A 21,018-nucleotide genomic window follows, 5' to 3' on the forward strand; every position below is an offset into this window, starting at 1 on the left:
ACCAAAACATTGTCGCTACTGTCCTACATGTAAATTACAGCACACGACTTATGATTTGCAACTGTCCTTCTCTTCTACATCTTATCTGCCCCTTTTTTTGCATTTTTTGTTTTTATCTAAGACCCCCTTTGGGACCATTGGCCTGCTGCTATACCTTGTCCATACCATACCTTGTTGCATATACTGAAATGCTTATGCTAAGCAGGAAATGTTTTTACCACTGCTAGCTGAATACCCACTTTTTTCTGACTTAGGGAAGGTGTACATTCATTATTTACAACTTAATTACACTAAATATACTATTTTTCTCCTCTGCTGTATGTGTTTTTTCTCCCTACATCTAGCATTTTGTCACTGTCGCCAACCATTTTAGTCTGTCTAATCTTTTAGTTACTTTAATTAGTTTCCACTACTGGCTGGTTATCATGCATTTGCTTATTTTTAAGCCCTAACTCCCTGTCGCTAATGCTTAGCCAAGTGTTATCAGACCATGGTCTGGTCCCTGTAGTCATACCTTCAAGTAGTTATCGACCCTTGGTTTTTATGCTAGGAGTTTAAGGACTCCCTTGTAGACCTTTTTGGCGCGTCTTTTTACCACGTGCTGGTCTGCCTCCCCTTGTCCCTTCCCCATAGTGTTTCTCTCACATTGACCAGTCCCTGCTATTCCTTTAGCTACCACCATTTTTCTTTAATTTTTAACCACAAATCCTATATTTACTTACTGCTTTATCTGCCCAGTCTGAGCTGCATGCTCATTTGTTTACTAGAATATATTTAAACATATACATATGCACAATATTACTGTTCTGCAATATAAAGGTTGTTTTAGAGATATAATACCCGATGCTCTGGTGCATTACCTTGCCTTAATATCTGCTGTCTGCTTTCTCTATGTGCTACCCTAAATGTATTACTGTTGCTCATGGCAAACCATCTGTTGTCTTAAATGAGGAGTAACTGAATGAATCTCTGTGACTTGGTCCATCTCCTGCAATGTTTTATCCTATTCTGTTAGCTGCATATTTTGTCTCACTGCCTTGTGTCCTCACTGCCCCCTCCACACTAATTTCACACCTCTACCCCTACCACCACTCATATCTACACTCACCCTATCCTACCTTACACTTCTACTGTCCCACTACTCAGTTACTCTTCTAATCCCTATTCCCATTGCCCCTTGCAACTCACTTGTCTTATTTTTATGTTTTTCAAGTTTACCTAATTGCTACCTGTGTTTCCCTGACTCTGCTACAGGCCCAAACTCACTGGAAAACCACCTTCTGCCAAACATCTGCTGTTTGTTCCTTCCTTAGCAGAATTTTACCTAAGTATGTACTGCTCACCTGAAGATTATATTTGATGCCTATAATCTCTGGCCTACCCCTGTGTTGGCTGCAGTATACCCGCTGACTGCTTCCCTCACATCTACCTTTTCTTCCAACTCTTACCTTAACATCCCTCAATCTTCCTACCACCTTCTCCGCCCTACTCCTCTCCACTGTTAATCCTTACCTCCTTTCTGAACATTTCTCCATACCCATTTCTCTTCTTATCTGCCTGCTCACTCTCCACTATAACTCATACCTCCTTTCTGAGCTATTCTTTTGCTCTTTACCTACTCCTCTTTTAACCTGCTTGTTCTCCTATCTACCACAGTAAGATATTCTAATAACTCCCTATACCTGTCCTACCCGGCTCTTCCTTACATCTCTAGACTTGTGCCTTGCTTCCTACCTCCTGCTGTCCTAATCTCAGGCTCACTATCTCTGCTTTTGCTGGAACCCTACACACTTTCCTCTCCCTTTCTTTCTCTCTTCACTGATTGTTTGTCCTTCAGGCTTTCCTTTTGGGTGTAGCCCATCTCCGTTCGCCCTCCATATGCTCGGGCTCACTTCACTCCCCTACCCTACCCCCCATTTCCACCCACCCCTGTACAGTTTCTTTATACTTAACCATCCCTCCTCTTCCTGCCCAGCCATCCATTACAAATTCACTTCCTGTCTAGCACCACTCCCACAATCCAACAGCCAATCACACTTAACATAATCACCTATTCTTCCCTTCCCTTTCCTGCCCAGCCATTTACTACAAATCCACACCCTGTCTATTACCACTCCCACAATCCAACACCCAATCAAACTCAGTATACTCACCTACTTTAAACTATTTCTTACAATTACCCCCTTCCCTCCTTAACCAAACCTTTCATCATGCTGCATCTACTTATATCTGCAACATTACTCACTATACTCTCTATTACTACCTCCTATCACTCTTACGTCTCAAATCCATTCTTTTGTTCCCCTACCTCGCACTCACACTACAACTTTCCAACTTCACTTTCTGTTTCCATCTATTCAGACCTATTTAACTCTACCACCATAACTCTGTACAAAAGACACATACTTCAAATTCTCAAACCATGCAATAGGATTAAATACAGACCTCCCAAATACTATCTACGTTTTACATCAGGCACTTTTCTCTATAAACATTTACTCTCCTCTGGAGACATCCATCCCAACCCTGGCCCCTCTTCACCTTGCACCTCCCTCTCCCCCCTTCATCCACCTTAACTACCTCCTGCTCTCAACCCTCTTCCAACAACCAATCAGATATACAACCTCGGTCCCAATACCCTAAACCTCACAAACACCTAACCTTTTATTCACTAAACATTCAAAGCCTAGCAAATAAAATGACTGATCTGCACTCTTGGATAGCTTACAACACCCCTCATATCCTATCCCTATCAGAAACATGGCTTAAGCCTCACATCCCAAACAGTGAAATACTCCCCCCTGGTTACAACATCTACAGCTGTGATAGAACATCAAAGAAAGGAGGTGGTGTGTAGCCATCCTCTACTCTGACAGCCTTAACCTTTCCCCACACCTATTCCTAGCTTCCATCCTGCTGAACTCCTCTTTCTAAACCCTCACAAAAAACTTTCTGTAGCTTCCATGTATATTCCTCCTGGCAACAATATACCCATTCTTGAAAACATACTATCCTGGTTCTATCTCAATATACCTTACGAAACACTCATCCTTGGGGGTGTCAGTATAGACTGGTCTAAACTTTCTACTGACTCTCCTTCACTCAGTATTCACCTTCATGGTTTCCACCAACTAATTTCTACCCCCACCCATTTCCACAAAAACTCTACCGCCAGCTCCACTATAGACTGGATTCTTACTAACTCCCCTCAACATTACCACCAGCCAAAAACCCTACCAGACTCCCTCAGTGACCATCTCCCTACCTCTGTCCTAAGATATGACCCCCACACTCCTAAACCCCACCTCTTTAAAGATTGTCGGAAACTATCCTCATTTAACTCTTCTCAATTTAACTCACTGCTGCAAAACATTGACTGGTCCATCCTTAAACAACTTCCCCTGAATGATGCCGTTGACACTTTTAATAGCATCTTCCTAAATACCCTGGACTCCCTTGCTCCCTCTGGAATGATCAATCATGCCCCTGGCTTTCAAAACAAACTAAGACCATCATGAAACAGAGACAGTGCCTGGATCAAAACTAATCAAACACCTCATCTTCTCAAATACAGACAACTACGTAATCTTGCCAAAAAACAGACAATGAAAGACAAAAAGTAATTTTATAGCTCAGGCCAGCATATACAACTCTAGAGGAAACCGCTACCCTACTAAATTCCCACTTCATCTCCTCCATCCAGAACCTCCTACCCTCTCAAACTAACTCCTACTCCTTACCTGATCCAACACCCAGCCCCAATAACACTTTTTTCTCCTTCCAGCCACTTCCCACTTCTTACATCAAATCTCTACTGCTCAAACTCAAACCCTGCTCTCTCTCTCTACTGATAAATTACCTTCCACCTTCCTCAAACTTGTAGCTGACTCTATTGCCTACCCTGTGACTATATTAATGAATAGATCCATGCTAGAATCTACTGTTCCTACTCTTTGGAAATCTTTCTACACCACCCCTCTCCATAAGGGAGGCAACTCTACTGATCCTACCAACTATCGACCTATTGCCATTCTATCCCCCCTATCTAAGATCCTAGAAAAATGTATCCATACTCAGCTTCTAAACCACCTTCTCAATCACAACTTACTCACTCCTACTCAACATGGTTTCCGCCCCTATCATAGCACTACTACTGCTCTACTCTCCTTCACCCACACCATTGCAGAATCTCTGGACAATAATAAACCTACTTCCTGTCTCTTTCTAGACCTCTCCAAAGCTTTTGATACTGTATCCCATCCTTTACTTCTATCTAAACTTGCAAACTTTCACCTATTCTCCTCCACCCTCAGCTGGTTCACTAGCTATCTATCTGGATGCCAACAATCTGTCAAATGCCTCTCCTCATATTCTCCTTTCCTGCCTATCTCTACTGGGGTTCCACAAGGTTGCATCTTAGGCCCCCTTTTATTCAATATCTTCACTAATGACCTCTTCACCTCTTGCAATAATTCATCTCTCATTCAGTACACTGATGACTCCACTATTATTTCTACAGCCGACAACATCTCTGACCTACACACTCTAACCCAAAAAGCTCTACTGTCCACAGAACAATGGCTTTCAAAAAACTTACTAATCCTAAATCCCCAAAAAAACAAACTCTTGCTCTTCCTCCCCCGTTCTCTTGCTCAACATAGATCTTCCTTTGTCATTAAATCCTGTGATAATACAGCCATCCATCCTGACACCCACACTAAACTCTTAGGAGTTATCATTGACGATGAACTAAAATTCAGTCAACATATCCAGCAATGCATAAAGAAAACCCATCAAAAACTTGTTCTCCTATATCGGAACAGAAAATACCTTACTCCTGAGTCTAGACTCACCCTTGGACAAGCACTTCTCCTCCCCTCTCTCCTCTATGCTGCCCCAGTTCTCACAAATATTCAAACTGCTACCCTGAACAAACTTCAACAAACCTACCACAAAATAGCCAGATTCATCACTAACAGCCCTAACAACACACACCACTGTATTGCCTTAGAGTCCCTACAGTGGCTGGAACTCCCACAATTACTTCATCTCTACCAATTTCACATGCTGCACTCTATGCTGTTTAAACCCTCCTGCTGTCCTTCCCCATCTCTCCTTGTTTCCCTCTATACCCCTTCTCAATCTCTCTGCACCACAAATCAGCAATTGCTTGATGTCTACCACCCTAACAAGTCTGTTGGTAAGCAACTCTACAAACATTCCGTGGCCCAAGCTTGGAATAAACTTCCCCTTGATGTACGCTCTCTCTCTCTCTTACTCCACTATTTAAAAAAGAACTGAAGACACATTTCCTCAATTCCAGAACCTGTCCCTGCTATGACCCTACTTAGCTCTCCCCTCCTCCCACACACATATCTCTCTCATTACATCCTACTATCAGTCTTGACTTTCCCCTTCTGTTCAGCAACTAAGAATTTAACTTTTTCAAAGAAAAAATGTGATTGTTTATTTCTGCACAGGTAGATGTTTATTTCTATTGTTTGCTATTATTGTTTGTAATACTTGTTTTTTCTTGTTCTGTGATCATATATTGTATTTGCTGGAGCTTTTCTCCTCGGGTCTCCACTGAAAATGGGACAATAACCCAGTTGGACTAACCCGGTTAACAAATGTCAATAAATAAATATGCATAGGCAGCGCAGGTACTGTCTTAACAGAGCCACGTCCTTTTAAAAAGCTGACCAGCTATTTCTTATGTTGAGACTAAGAAAGGATAACCTCTGTCAAAACAGACTGTTTCCAGATTATTGTCCTTGGCTATTGCTTTTTGTTTTTCACACTGCGGTAAGCCAGTTCCAGCTATTATCAAAGTACATACAGTGAGAGCCTTGTCTTCCTCAATGGCATATTGGAAAAGGGGACTCAAGAGGCAGCTACTGGGTCCACTGTGCCTACTTTTTACAAGGCCTTAAAAACTATATTCTTTAAGTCCAGGACTAGCTTTGCTAGGACCATTCTTCAGGGGCTCTTGGATCCATTTCTTCATCCCCCTGGTTGGATAGACTTTGGTTGCCAACCCATATATCCTAAAGGCTACTGCAGCAGTGTGAGTGATGAATATAGTACAGCTGTGTAAGTTGTTTTTATCCATAACAGTAGATGTTCAAATTCCTTACTGCTGCAGTGTTCATTCCCACATGTGTATAGTTAATTTGGGGAAATAATTTGGTGATTTATTTCTTGTTTAGTTCAGCATGAATATGCTACTTTACTTTTAGGCAGGAAATTCCTGAAGATTTACCACTCTGAATGCTGATTTTTCCCTCCTCAGGGCTGGCCAATCAGCCATATATGTGGAAGTGTGGGAGGGAGCTAGTGGTTTTAGTAGCTTGACTGTTGTTTTAAGTAAGATGCAACCCATATAGCCTAAAGGCTACTACAGCAGTGAGGAATTCCGACATCTACTGTTATGAGTAAGTACAACTTGCACTATTGTATTTTATTTGTAAGTATGCTGCATTGATGGGGATGACAGTTGTGTGTGAGGGATCATTGCTTCCCAAAGATAGTTACACATGTTTCACATACAAGTATAAATCATATTCAGGAAGTGACAAAGGCACGGATAGCAGGGAACATATTTATCTTATTGAGAGTTGGCATATTTTTATCAGACCGTGTTCTGTTGCTCTGAGAGAACATGTCAGTAAAGAAAGGTTCAAGAGAAATTGGGAAGATAACCTGCATTTTTGTCAAGGGGAACAATATAAAAGCAGACTAGAGTTGTTTTCAGGCATGGTAGTCAGATAAAAGTATGGAAGAGGTACAAGGCAGGTCTAAGGAATTTTGTAGATTAGAAAAGACAGTAAATTCAAAAGTGGCTAGGTTGCATGCCGGACTAATGAAGATGGAGGAAGAAGTGATTTTCAAGAAAGTAGGAGCTGAACTTAATGCCGGCATTAGTGTAGTTTAGATAAAATACTAGGTTACAAGGCAGACCAATCTAAGAGAACGCTTAGATGGTTAGATTTTGAAGTAACACCCAAAGGATAAAAATCATTTAGTTCTAAGGCTTAAACAACAGAAAGTGAAGAAGTGGGTATGTTAAGATGATAGATCAAAGGTTAGGGAGGGTTCATCAGAAATCTAGAGGTACAGTGGGGAAAATGTGTTAATTTCTTTGATCACATATATGAAATAGAGGCAGACTAGGAAGATAGACAAATGAAATAAAGGACTTCCTAAGCAAGTTGCCGTTAAATTTTGGACCAGGGTCAGGGGAGCTGCTTGATGCAGGAAGTTACAGAAGATGATATGAAAATAATATGAAGGGATAGGACATGTGGGCAGACATCTATTCCGTTCCCAGGCCCACTAAGGAGGTTCCTCTTGTAGATCAAGTGATGCTGTATGACTTTAACCATTATTTTATGTGAATATTTAAACTATTACTTTACAGTATGTCTTTTTGCCCTTTTAGTACTTGTTACTAGACTAATACCAACATTTGTATTTGTATTTTACTGTTTCTAAGGTCAAACTTGGAGAGTCTCTGCTGGATGCGGAAAATATGGACAACCAGGAATCACCTGTTAACTGTTTTAGAAAATTATTTGGTGAGAGAAATGTTTTATATTATTTTTTATAATCTGTGACGTGGACTGCCCTAATGTCTTTATCATGCTATTCAGTGCAAAATGTTTCATAATCTCTTGGCACAGTGTTATGAAAATTATCCACAAGTCAGTGATGCTGAAAAAATGGTGCGTGAAAGCAAACACATGACACTTTTATTTAGTAAAGGTTTGAAGCAGCACATAAGGCCTATAGTTTTGGCATAAGTGGTGAGAGCCTCATAATGTGTATGGCTGGTGTTTGTAAATGATTAGTGCATTGCACAGTGCATATTTGTACGAGTAACAGCAACATACAGGATGTCGATTCAGAGAGGGGACAGCACAAAAGTAAAAATAGTGTGATGTGGAGTACATGGTCATGAGTCCATAATGACAAAGAAATGAGGACTGACATGCAAATGAGCCACACAGTGTATGCAAGTGATGTATCCAAAAATGTCAGACTGATTCAGCTTTAACCATCTTGGCTGCAGAGACCTTTTAGTGACTTGCTGGAAATGCGTTCAGAATGGGTGTCTATTATATCATCAAACCACCACTTCAGTGAACAGCATTTCATTGAACCCCACACCCATATATACCAACTCCAAGATCCCATTACAGTGGGGAAAGGGCAAATTTCCTGATCCCTAATGTAATGCGATCTCAGTAAGAACAGTTAGACAAACAGCATGTTTGACAAAATGCCATTCAATGAACTGTTCTTTTGATGATGTAATATGGCCCGTTAAGGATATCACAGGCATTGGCATCATGAATCCTGAGCTAGTTTCTCTGCATTGTACTGCAGCATTTGAAAGAACATATCTGATTTCCCAAGACTGCAGAGGAGAGAGAGAGAGAGCCACCATTACCATGAGGGCATTTTACATTGCCCACTTCTCTAAGGTCCGAGAGAGGTCATTAATTGGACAAACATCAGTATCAAGGCCCCACTCAGCCGGGAGAGACTATAAGTACATCAACAAGAAGGGTTACCAGTCCCTCAACTATGCGACGTGTTATATACAGGCCATTTTTATAGTGTGTCCATGCATCACCAGAACATTTCCCATGATTCTCACATCAGGCACACATTTGAGTTATTCCAAAGCTTCTTAATTTTCTTCAGGTCACCTAGTTGGTAGGCACACACACACACACACACACACACACACACACACACACACACACACACACACACACACACACACACACACTACGGAGATGGGTCAGTACCCACAAATAGCTTGCAAGCACTGAGCACATCACATGTAATATATTTGTTGTGTTGCAAGTGATGGCAGATGTATTCTAGAGCCTAGGTTGAGGATCCCCATCCACAGACCCTCAGACCATGCAGGAAATTATGTGTAATGCAGTATGTACTGTGACACACACTACACTTAGAGCAAGTATTTGTCTTGCTGAAAAGCTACTTCTTGCTGCCTAGATATGTCAGGAAGGGCACTGCAATACAGTCATAAAATTTGCAGCAATATTTTTATTGTGGGTGCAGTGCTTTTCAGCATGGCATTCCAAAAATAGAGCAGCAGATTTAACATCATGGCATGAATGATGTTATGCGGTTGTGCCATCTGTGCCAGGGAGAGTAGGGCAGTACATGTGTACATATGCCAGCATAGCTAGCTGGAGTTTTGTAAAGAATTTCATGTTATTTTAACTGTCACACTGATTTGTACAGATGTTTGAATTAAAAATATATTTGTAAAATTACTTGTGTTAAAAATGCATCAACAGTAGGTCCTGCTGGACAGAAAGAATGTATGCGAGTATATTAGGTTGTATTGCAAATGATCAAATGTGTATGTTTATCAGAGAACCCTGGAAGGCTGGAAAATTTGAAATTGTGTTATAGCTTTCAGATGCTGCCTCAGATCTTATCAAAGCTCTGTGTGTATTTTACCAGTGTCAGGTGACCAGAGGTGATGTCATCATTTAACCAGCATCTGGCTTCTTTGGAACACTCTTAGCAGCACTTTGGAACCTGACAGGAAAGATTTCTTACAGGATATATATCTCACACATGCACACAGAGACATCATCTGGCTTTTGCTGTGGTAAGACACTCAGCACACATCATCCTTCCGTGCTTTAGTAAGTAGTCAGGGAACAGTAATTTTTTAGTCAGTCAGGAACATTTTGAGAGAATAGTTTAGTATTGTTTTCTGCATCTATGAGAAACTGTCCAACTGTATTATCATTTATAAACTTTCAAGACCGGAAAAACAAACTAGCGAAAACCACCGTTAATTCAGTGGACAAAGGAGGTGGATTAGTAGCTATGGAACAGGATGAATATATAGATAGACATTTAGCGATACTTTCTACAGAGACTTATAGAGAAGTATCTAAGAATGAATTGAATATTAGTATGAACCGTGTGCGATCTTACTTTGAAGACATGTTCATTAGTGATCTTACTTTGAAGACATGTTCATTAGTGGGTCTCTGGATATGGACATTTACAATTTTATTTCAGTGCCCTCACCACGCATTCCAGCATTATTTGGGAATCCTAAGATTCATAAAAGTTTTGGTGATCCCCCATGCGCCAATTAGTGAACGCGAGGGGTAGTATTACCTATGCAGCAGCGAAGGTAGTAGACACCATCCTCAAACAATATGTATCGCAGGTACCACACATAGCCAGAGATTCTTGGTCCTTTTTGGAAAAAGTTGGACTAGCTACCTTTGAAGGAGATGCCTATTTTCTGACCATTGACGTCATTGATTTATATTCTTCAATTCCCCATGAGCTAGCACTTGAATGGATTCAATTGGAGATGATTTATTACCAAGCTCCACCCAAAGTGATATCTATGGTGAGCGAATTGTTGAATATTATTTTGACATGTAACTATTTCACATTCAATAACAGATGGTTCCATCAGTTGATTGGTGTGCCTATGGGGTCTCCGTGTGGCGCCAGTGTAGCTAATTTGGTCATGACTCATTGGGAAAGAATGTTTGCCTTTCCCAATAATATTATTCAAGAGAAAGTCGTTCTGTACATAAGATTCTTGGATGACATTTTTATCTTGTTTAATGGTTCACTGGAAGAAGCCCAAGACCGAGTGATCGGCTTCAATAATTCGTCTGACTTTTTGAAATTTACTTGTACAATAGACATGGAGAAGATATCCTATTTGGATGTGGAACTTTATAAAGACAGAAGTCTAGGTCAGTTTGGAGCCAGAATCCATCAGAAATCAACTTTCTCTAATTCTTATCTACATTATGATAGTGACCATCCGCTTCACCAGAAAAAAGCTATAGTCAAAGGACAACTTGTAAGAGCAGCTAGGATGGTGTCAAGGGATAGTGAATTTTTGGAAGAGTGTGATTTGATAGCCAATTTATTTCTGGATCGAGGTTATCCAGAAACCTTGATTGATGAGTTGTGTTTTGAATTTAAGACCAAGAGAGCTAATGGCTATTTTTCTTCTATCTTGAGTCATGTTATTCCTGAATTGAGTCATTCACCATCACCTGTATGCCCTGATTCTCAGGGAAACATGTCCAGGTCCAATTTTATTTTAACTTTTAATACAGATGCCAATGGCATAGTTACTGTAATTAAGAGGAACTGGCGATTACTATCCCCTGAGTTACTTGGAGGTCCAATTTTTGATAAAGCCCCATTGATAACATACAGAAGGGGCCCTAACATTAAACATATTCTGGAATCTACGCGAAATTTAGTAACACCAAGATCAGGGATGTATAAATGTAATATGTGCAAGTATTGCAGATTTGACAGGCAGGTACAGCCTTTACAGTTAAGAACAGGAAATTCCTCATCAGGGGACCGTTTCACTTGTTCCAGTACCCAAGTGGTATACCTTGCTCAATGTTCATCATGCCCCAGTTTTTACATTGGCAAGACTGAGAGGAAACTCCAGGAAAGAATGTACGAGCATTTGTATGCCATAAGAAGAATGAAAATGGACAATGCTTTGGCTATGCACATCCAGAACAACCCAAACCATGAGTTTACATTTATGGTTATAGATCAACTGTATAATACCAATTCTTATGGACCTGAGACATATAGATTAGAATGTAAAGAGCTTCTTTGGCAATAAAGATTGGAAGCATATCGCCCCCCCTGGTCTCAACAGCTCGTTATCCATTAGTTGTTTTTTAAAACTTAAAAGTTTGAAGAGGTGACGAGCTGTTTATTCTCACAATTTTTTTTAAAATGAGAGTCAAAAAATGAAAAATGAGAGTCGACAAATTAATGGTTTCATAACTCTTTATTAGTCCACAGTGGTGGAGGGTTAATAGTTCTCAGTTATTGTTATGATTATACATCATGATCATTATTTTACAATATATATTATTGATTCATATTTTATTATTTAGTAATTTTAGGTCTAGATACGCTAACTTTTAGACCTGTTTTATTTCATGACTGTATTAAAACTATACAGAGTAGCCTAAATTTATGTTATATTATATGTTACATGTCATATTTTATATTTCTATATTATTATTTTTATTATTTATTGAGATATGATTAATGTTATATTTTTCGTGGGTAGCTGTTCTAGTTATTTAGATGCTTAGGACATTATGCATTAATTTCATTATATTTATTATATTCATTACATTAGTTATTTTATTTGAAAGCAGGCAAGATACAATGTATGCATAGGTAATTTTTGATTAGGAAGCGTTGCGCTTCCATTATTAGTATTTATGCTGTAGGTTGAACATCGTTATTTTTATTTTTATGTTATTTTATATATTTTATATATTTATCTACTTTATACAGTTTAATAGTCAAAATATTGGGTTTTTTCTTTTAGTTTCAAAGCCTGCTATTATTACAGTCTTGGTGTATGAATTTTTTATTATGTTAATAGAGAATTGCAGATGCACCTTAGTTAGCTGTGATCTGTACCTTTAAGGAGCTAATGGGAGAGCAAGGGGCGTGGTTAAGTGTTTCAATGCTGGTATTTAAACTCACTTGTAATGGTGTGAATGTTTTATAAAATTTATTTTTCATGTTTTTTACGTTTTGGACTGGCCTGAGTCGAGTTCTTGGCTTTTGAATTAGCGGTGGTTTTCGCTAGTTTGTATTATCATTCATATCTCTGTAGTTGAAACTCTGTTTATTGTATTCAGGATTCTCCTGATGTTCTTCGTGTTTCACTGTTACAGTCATTACATTTGGGTAATCTGCTTGCAGGTTGCCCTCAGTCAGCCTGATTAACAAAGTCTTGGGTCCTGCGTCGGTTGCTGTCCCTTCTTCCATGACGTCAGGTCATCAGGGGTATAAAACATGCAGCCGACATCATTACATCAGTCTTTCTTGCCGTGCGGTGCCCGAAGCAGAAGCAGTTTGCAAGTGCCAGTTGGCCGACTTGTGAAATTTTCATTTTCGAGTTTCAGAACCGAAGTCTTCAACTTAAAGCTAAGTACCCCATTGGGGAAACTTTTTCTTGCTCCTTACTGATATCAGTAAAAGTTAATAATTGCATTACTTGTGGAAAGCAAATACCTCATAAAGATTTTCATTCATACTGTATTTCTTGCCTAGGCCTGACCACAACGCACCTTGCTGTCGGTTTTGTGCTTTATTTAATCAGCGGACTATCCATCGTCGATATATTTTTGCCTCTAAATATTTCGGTTCTCAGTTTAATTATCCAGAAATGTCATCGGTTAGCCATCCAACTAGCTGGATTCCAAAAAAACGCAAAGATAAAGACAGAGACAGGCCGCCGAGGTCCAAAACTGCGGATGACCCTTCTCCTAAGCCAGTCACCAGTTCACCCGGTACTCAGTGAGGTGCTTTTGTGGCCCCTGATACCCGCTACTTATGATTCGCAGGCCTCTACTGAGACCCATTCGGAGTCCGGTATGCCGCGAGATACTTCAACTATGGAACCCGCGGATGTCTCTACCTTGGATGGGTCCGGAGCCACTGTGCAGGCACTGGCTTCTGAGGGTGTATTCAGGCCTACTGACTTGCATATTAAATCAACACCTCCTTCATTACTAAGGACTAAATCTCGATCTAGGTCTAAAATACCGATGCTCTGGCCACATGCTCAGGCCCCTATGCCTAAAAAAAAAAAAATGATTAAAATGGCTGAAGATCTAATGACTCTAATCAGGGGTAGTCAACCCCCTCAAGAGGCCTAGGGCTGAACTTGATTATGAATCTTCTGATCAGGATACTGTTTCTTCAGACTCTTCTGATGACCTGGATTTGTCCATACCTACTTATGAGGATTCTGATGCAGAGGATTCTATTCCCTCTGCTTCCCTTCCTGAGGACTTTTCTTTTGTGGAAACTTTACATACTTTAAGGGAGCATTTCCACTGGGAAAGCCAGGAATTTTCTGATTCAGAAAAGAGGCTTAGGGATTTCCTTCTTCTACCTCAGCATAGGCCTTTGGCTATACCTCCTGTACTAGATATTGTTGATGATGTGTTCTCGGAATCCAGTTTGGCCCCTGATTCCCTGCCTCCTGCTCCTAGTAAGCCTGACAGATACTACAAGGTTCCTGAGTCGCACAAGTTCCTTTTCAAAAATCCTGTTGCAGATCCAGAGACTATTTCTCAGGGGCCCAAGGGCATTAAGGCTTCTACTGCTAAAACTCCTACCCCTTCTGATAGAGACTCTAGGATGCTGGATAGATGGGGGTAAAAAGGTATCTGAAGTAGTTAACTTCATTTGATCAGCAGCCTGTAGGGTATTGGATCCAAGCCGGCAGCTTTCCAAGCTAGAGATCTGAGCTCCAAGCTCCTCCCCTTTACCCATAACACCCTGCTACCTCCCTCCAGACCTCAGATCTTGTTTGCCGTGGCTTCTTGAAGCACGAGAGACGAGCTCCTGGTGGTTTTGTGAGTGATTTGTAGGGTTTTTTGCTCTAGCTTTCTTCAGTAATTGGTGTGTGTGTGTGTGTGTGTGTGTGTGTGTGTGTGTGTGTGTGTGTGTGTGTGTGTGTGTGTGTATTTACCAGCCCTTAGTATATTTAGTTTAGATTGTTAGTAGTCTGTTAGTGTAGTCTTTCCCTTACCCTCATTTGTGTGTGCATGTGTTGTCATGGCCGAAGGCCATATTTACTAAATGCTCGGAGTGTGGCCATAAGCTGTCCCCAGCTGATGGCCACACTCGGTGCGTTATTTGCCTGGGGGTGGCTCACTTATCAGGCTGCCAGATCTGTGCTGCCTTTAACCCCTGGGCTTTGAAAGACAGGAGGACCAAGTTAATCCTTGCGGGCCTTTTGCCCGCGGATTCTGCTTCTTCCTCCTCTCCCTCAGTGGTGCCAGCCGTGGCTGCGGCTGTTCAGCCAACTGTTCCTGCTCCCCTGGCCGGGACTTAAACTTCCTCTGTGTCCCAGAGTGAGAGGGACTCCAAAAAGAAGGAGAGAAGAGACAAGGAGCGTGATAGGGAGAGGCATAGGGAGCCACAAGCGTTGGGCCAATTCAGCTCCCTCGGCACCGCCGGGTAAGCAGCTCAGTTCTCCCTTGAAGGTCTCTGGGTCTTTCCCCTCTCTGCTCCGTTCTCCACGTTTCTCTCCAGAGCCGAAGGAGGAGTCCCGGTCAACCTCGAGATCGTCGAGGCGGCCTTCCCGGCCAGCCTCGGCGTCTTCTAGATCTACTAGGAGCCTTTCAGACGCGGACATGGACCGGATGATGCGTCGCTTCCTCCAGGCCCAAATGCAGATGGGAGTGCTCTTGCCTCCCCCCCTCCAGGGGGGAGCTCGGCCCCTTTCTTTGCCCCCATTGCTCCTTCTCCGATCCATTATCGGGTTTCGGAGCTGTTAGATCTGGGTAGCGTCGAAGCCGGGGAGTCAGCGCCGATAGTAATCGCTACTTCAGCGCCAGCTGTACCCTCGATTTTGTCGAGTCCCTTTTCAGATTTGAGCTCTCGGGACCGTGAGCCGAGCCTCAGATCCAAAGGGGTGAGTGTGTCTTTGGCTCCGATGCAGTGGGAGACACTTCTCTTTCGGGTCCAATCGCTTCAGCTCCGCCGCCAATCCGCACGTTGGATCCGAGGGGGCTGCTCTCGGATCCTCAGGAGAGTGGGTCGCCTTCGACATCGTGGAGAGGGTCCTTTCGAGGTATTTGAGGCCCCCTGCTCATGCTACAGATCCACCCACCATTCCCTCGCAGACAGGCCTGTCTTCCATCATCCGGCCCCAGGGACAGCCTGCACTTACGTCCCAGATGGTTCCCGTAGAGGAACATGACCTAGTTGGTGAGCCCTCCTCGGACAGCCCCCCCGAGGAGGTCCCTCACAAACAAAAGTGTAAAAGGAGGCACACGGACTCCCCGAGTCCCTCAAGGAAGACACTGACTTGGAGGAATGGGAAGGTTCACCCAGGTCACCCCTGAGGACGTCCCCTTTGGAGACATCATGGAGATGCGGCGAATTAGAGGGGGGTGGTCAGCCCAAAAGCCTTCCTCGGATGAGTCTGTGTTTCTGGAGGCGTTTATAACTACCAGGGCATGGAAGGAGCCGGACACTGTAGAGCCGATACCCAGGAGACCAGATAAGATCCTTATCCCCCCGACAGACAGAACGGCGTGGAGCAAAGGTTCCCCAGTAGATGCCATGGTGGTGGCTGCTGCCATCAAGAAGGAACTGGCACAGGATAGTTCCTCGGTACATCCTCCAGACAAGGAGTCTCGGACGATGGACCGCATTGGAAAATGGATGTTCTTTGGCAAGACCATCCGCGATCTCTACTCCCAGACGAGAAAGACGGGAAGACATTGTGTGCCGTCGGAATTCGCTTCTCGGCTCCTCAAAGGTCCTTCTCCAGGGACCAGAGAGGACAAAAGAAGATGTGGTTCCGGAAATCTCAACAGTCCCGTTTCGCTCCGGACCCTTCATCCTTCAGAGGCAGGGGAGGATAAGGTGGATGCCGGCCCAGAGGCAGAGGAGGGCCGAAGAATTTCAGGTCGAGGGAACCCTTTTCCGATCTACCCATGTAGCAACCCTGAGGGGTTGCCCGACTGCTTCTCTCTGGAGGCAGTTGGGGGGCGTTTCTTGGAACACCTAGCACATTGGGACTCCATCACGACAGATCGCTGGGTGCTCCGAATAATATCCAGAAGTTAATCTATTCCCTTCCTAAATCCACCCCCTCAGTCGGGGCGCCTCCCCGATGTCCCACCCAATCAGAGGGAGTCAGCAGCTTTAGAGATAAAAGAGCTGCTAAGAAAACGAGCTATCCAGCTCCCCCCCCCCCAGGCCAGTCTGGATCGGGCAATTACTCCAGGCTCTTTTTGGTGCCAAAAAAGACGGGAAACCTAAGACCAATTCTTGACCTGTCTACACTGAACCTGTCCATTGCCAAAGAGAAATTCCGGATGGTCACCATTCAGTCTATTCTCCCCCTGCTGCAGGAGAACGACTGGATGTGCTCCATAGATCTCAAGGATGCGTACTACCACATTCTAATGGACAGGCGATCCAGGTGGTTTCTCCGCTTTCGGTTGGGAGCCAGTCATTATCAGTTCAGGGTCCCCCCTTTTGGCCTCACCACAGCCCCCAGGGTGTTCACCAAGGTCATGGCAGTTGTAGCAGCCCACCTGAGGCTTCAGGGAATACAGGTCTTGCTTTACCTGGATGACTGGCTCCTTGCCGCTCCCACCAGGCATCTACTATGCTCGGCCGGGGATTATTTTCTACATTTGGCCCACCTATTGGGGATTACCATAAATTACAAAAAATTGTCCCTTCAACCTGCTCAGGTCCTGGACTTCATAGGGACCAGAATAGACACGCTTCAGTCCAAGGCCTCCTTGACGTCAGACAGACTACGCAACCTGACTGTCCATGTCTTAGCTCTTCTACAGTCTCCAGCCCCACTGGCAGAATTAGTCCTGAGGGCCCTAGGGTCTATGGCAGCGGCCATCAACCTTTCACCCCTAGCCCGCTTGAATATGAGGGTTCTTCAATGGACCTTGCAGGTCCAGTAGTCCATCCTTCAACATCTGTTGTACTCCCCTATTCCCCTCAGCAGGGTTTGCAGGGAATCTCTGCTTTGGTGGCTCCATTCCCGAGAGCTTTGGGAAGGGCGGCCCTTTTTGATGCCTCTACCCCAAGCCACGGTGACCACGGATGCTTCTCGCCTGGGGGGGGGGCATTGCATGGGCAGAACCGTCCAAGGCACGTGGACTCCAACAGAGACCGTTCTGCATATCACTGTTCTGGAGATGAGGGCAGTGCTTCTAGCGTTGCAGGCTCTCCATGCCCTTCTTCCTCTAGGGACTATTGCAATTCAGACAAACAACGTGTCAGTGGTCTGGTACATCAACAAACAGGGGGGGACCAGGTCTTACCCTCTTTGCCAAGAGGCCATGAGAGTTTGGGAGTGGTCGATATCCACCAACAGTTTTCTGCTAGCAACGCACATTCCGGGTTGGACCAACATTTTAGCGGACAAGCTGAGTCGAACTATCCTCTCACCTTACGAGTGGTCACTGAACCCCTCAGTAGCGAAACAGATCTTCCTCAAATGGGGTCAGCCTTGCTGCGATCTGTTCGCATCACCTTCGAACGCAAAGTGCACCGAGTTTTTCGCTCTAATCCCTCCACCGGGGAAGAGCCCCAGAGATGCTCTTGTTCATGATTGGCCATCCAGTCTTCTTTATGCTTATCCTCCTGTCCTGCTAATGACAAAATTCTTGCAGAAAGCTCATCGGTTGGGGAGCAGGGTTATCCTCATAGCCCCATTCTGGCCTCGTCAAACCTGGTTCCCATACCTGCGGTCTCATCTCATAGCTCCTCCCTGGATCTTAGATCCCATTCCGGATCTGATTTCTCATCCTTCGGGATTGACAACCCTGAACCTGGACAACCTCAAGCTTTCTGCTTGGTTGATCCAGTTCCGTTAGTGGCTAGGACTCCCGGCATCTCGTCCACAGTTAAATCCATTCTGGTGGCGGCACATAAGCCTTCTACCAGGAAAGTCTACAACAGTAAATGGAAACGTTTTTCTATTTGGGCCGGGCATAGGAATTTGGACCCCTTTACGGCTCCCATTCCAGCAGTACTTGAGTTCTTATCCCACATTTTTCATCAGGGGGCCAGTTCTTCAACTATGAAGGTTCAAATGGCGGCCATTTCCCACTTCCACATCGGAGACAATCTTGGCCCCTTAGCTTCCTCTAAGATTTGCAAAGCCTTCTTGAAGGGCACTTTTCTTGTCAAGAATGCAGTTCCTCCGTGGGATCTAACCTTAGTCCTCCAGGCTCTTACTAGTCCCCCCTTTGAACCTGCAGCTTCGGTTGACTTAAAGTATTTGTCTTGGAAAACTGCCTTCTTGATTGCTATTACCTCAGCTAGAAGGGTATCCGAACTTTAGGCCCATTGTTCTAAACCTCCGTATCTTATCTTCCATAAAGACAGAGTTTCCCTCAGGACTAATCCATCCTTTTTTACCTAAAGTGGCTTCCGAGGCTAATATCAGCCAATCCATTAATCTGCCTGTTTTCTTTCCTAACTACCAAAAGAAAGGGGAGTACAGATTCCATTCATTAGATGTGTATAGACAGTTGCACTTTTATTTGCATAGAACCGCTGCCTGACGTAAGTCGGAGCAGCTCTGTTTCCTTTGCTAAGCCATCTTTGGGTAAACCAGTAACGAAGGTGACTCTAGCTAGGTGGCTATCTCAATGCATTTTACTCACGTACAAAATTTCTGGTCGACCTGAGCCCGTGGGGGTTCATGCTCATTCTACCCGTTCTATGGCTACATCTGCTGCCTTTTGGTCACGGGTAATCTTGGATGATATTTGTTCTGCAGCTACTTGGGCTTCCTCTCATACCTTTATTTCACATTATAAGTTAGATTTGATATCCAGAGGGAGGGCAGCCTTCGGCTCTGCAGTGCTCTGGAATATCCTTCCTTGAGGACCTCCCAAGTTTTTGGTAGCTGGGAACTCTGTCTCACAGGTTGCTGATCAAATGTAGTTAACTACTTCAGATAAAGAAGTTATGTACTCACTATAATGTTCCGTCTGAGTAGGTAACTTCATTTGTCAGCAACCGACCCCCCCCCCCCCCCGTACCCCTAACCTGTAGTTCGTTACCTGAATGATTAATTGTTTCACTCCTGGTAGGTATCAGGTTAGGATGTTCAGGTGGTTTGTTTTTGTGCTGTATGATAATCGGGCAAACTCGATCTGAGGACTGGAGGGAGGTAGCAGGGTGTTATGGGTAAGGGGAGGAGCTTGGAGCTCAGATTTCTAGCTTGGAAAGCTGCTAGATCGGATCCGATACCCTACAGGTTGCTGACAAATGAAGTTACCTACTTATGGTGAGTAGATAACTTCTTTTTATACTTCTACAACCTTGGCAATCAGAGCTTTAAACTGCCAATTTCATATATTAAAATATCAGCAACATGTTATTTGACTGCTTAAACAGAAAATTATGTTGATTCCTGACTGTGTGGAAAATAAAGATTTACAGGACTTAATGCATTCTGCTGAACAAGTTGGAAAACATACTTTGCAATGTGGTTTTGATTCTTTAGAGGCCACTTGCAGGGCTGTGCTTAGAAGGCATGCTTGGCTTAAGGAACAGTTTTTGCCTGATCATGTTCAAGGTAAATTGTTGGATGCTCCTTTAAATTAGGACCGCCTGTTTGGCAACAAGGCTGAAGATGGACAATAAAGCTAAATCTATGCAAACAAATCTATGCAAACTGTTAAAGATTTTTTACAAGTGCAACCTCCCAAATTTAGTAGGCATTGGCCTACTAAGAATTGGCCCTTTCCAGTCCCTTCCTGGTCCTCTCAAGCCAAACCCAGACACAGCAAAAACCCCAGGTTTCAGTCCCAGGAGACACTCAGAGCTAAGCAGTGGGAGGCCTCCACTTCCAAATCTGGAAATAAGACACCCCCTATGGTAAACAGTCTCAATGACTTCCTTTTAAAATTCCCAAGCACTTATCTTTTGACTGCCCCTTTGGGGGGGGGGGGGAAGATTGCTCTTCATACAAAGAACTGGGAGCTCATAACCCAGGACAAATGGGTTTTAAATGTAGTGTCCCAGGGATACAGATTTAATTTCCACACGTTGCCAACACCAGTGGGCAGAGGCTCAAAAACAAGTACTGTCCATCTTGTGCATGGGGGCTATTCAACTGGTGCCAGAAGAGGAAAAGGGACAATGTTTCTACTCCAGACATTTCCTGGTACCCAGAAAAGGCAAATCATGGCATCCAATCCTGGACCTGTCTACTCTAAACACCTTTCTGGAGATTCCAAAATTCAAGATGCTGACTCTTCACCAATTACTTCCTATGCTAGGTAAAGATGCCTGGTTGGCAACACTAGATTTAAACGAAGCATACCCTGCACATCCTAATCAAAGAATCTTGCAGAAGATACCTACGCTTCAAAGCAGGCTACACACATTATTAGTTCTCTGCACTGCCCT

At 43.4% G+C, this 21,018-nt stretch overlaps 1 protein-coding gene across 2 annotated transcripts in view; it reads left to right on the forward strand.

Moving 5' to 3' along the window:
- The window catches only part of INTS10 (integrator complex subunit 10), a 1,128,594-nt gene that overhangs the window by 263,777 nt on the left and 843,799 nt on the right, over positions 1-21,018 (forward strand). For both annotated transcript variants that reach the window (XM_044059448.1, XM_044059449.1), the window contains exon 5: positions 7,496-7,577. In XM_044059448.1, coding sequence (XP_043915383.1) covers positions 7,496-7,577 — 82 coding nt within the window. The remainder of the gene's footprint in view (positions 1-7,495; positions 7,578-21,018) is intronic.

The sequence above is a fragment of the Protopterus annectens genome, chromosome 17.part0 (genome assembly GCF_019279795.1).
Source record: "Protopterus annectens isolate FY-2018-M chromosome 17.part0, PAN1.0, whole genome shotgun sequence".
NCBI classification, from domain to species: Eukaryota; Metazoa; Chordata; order Ceratodontiformes; family Protopteridae; genus Protopterus; species Protopterus annectens.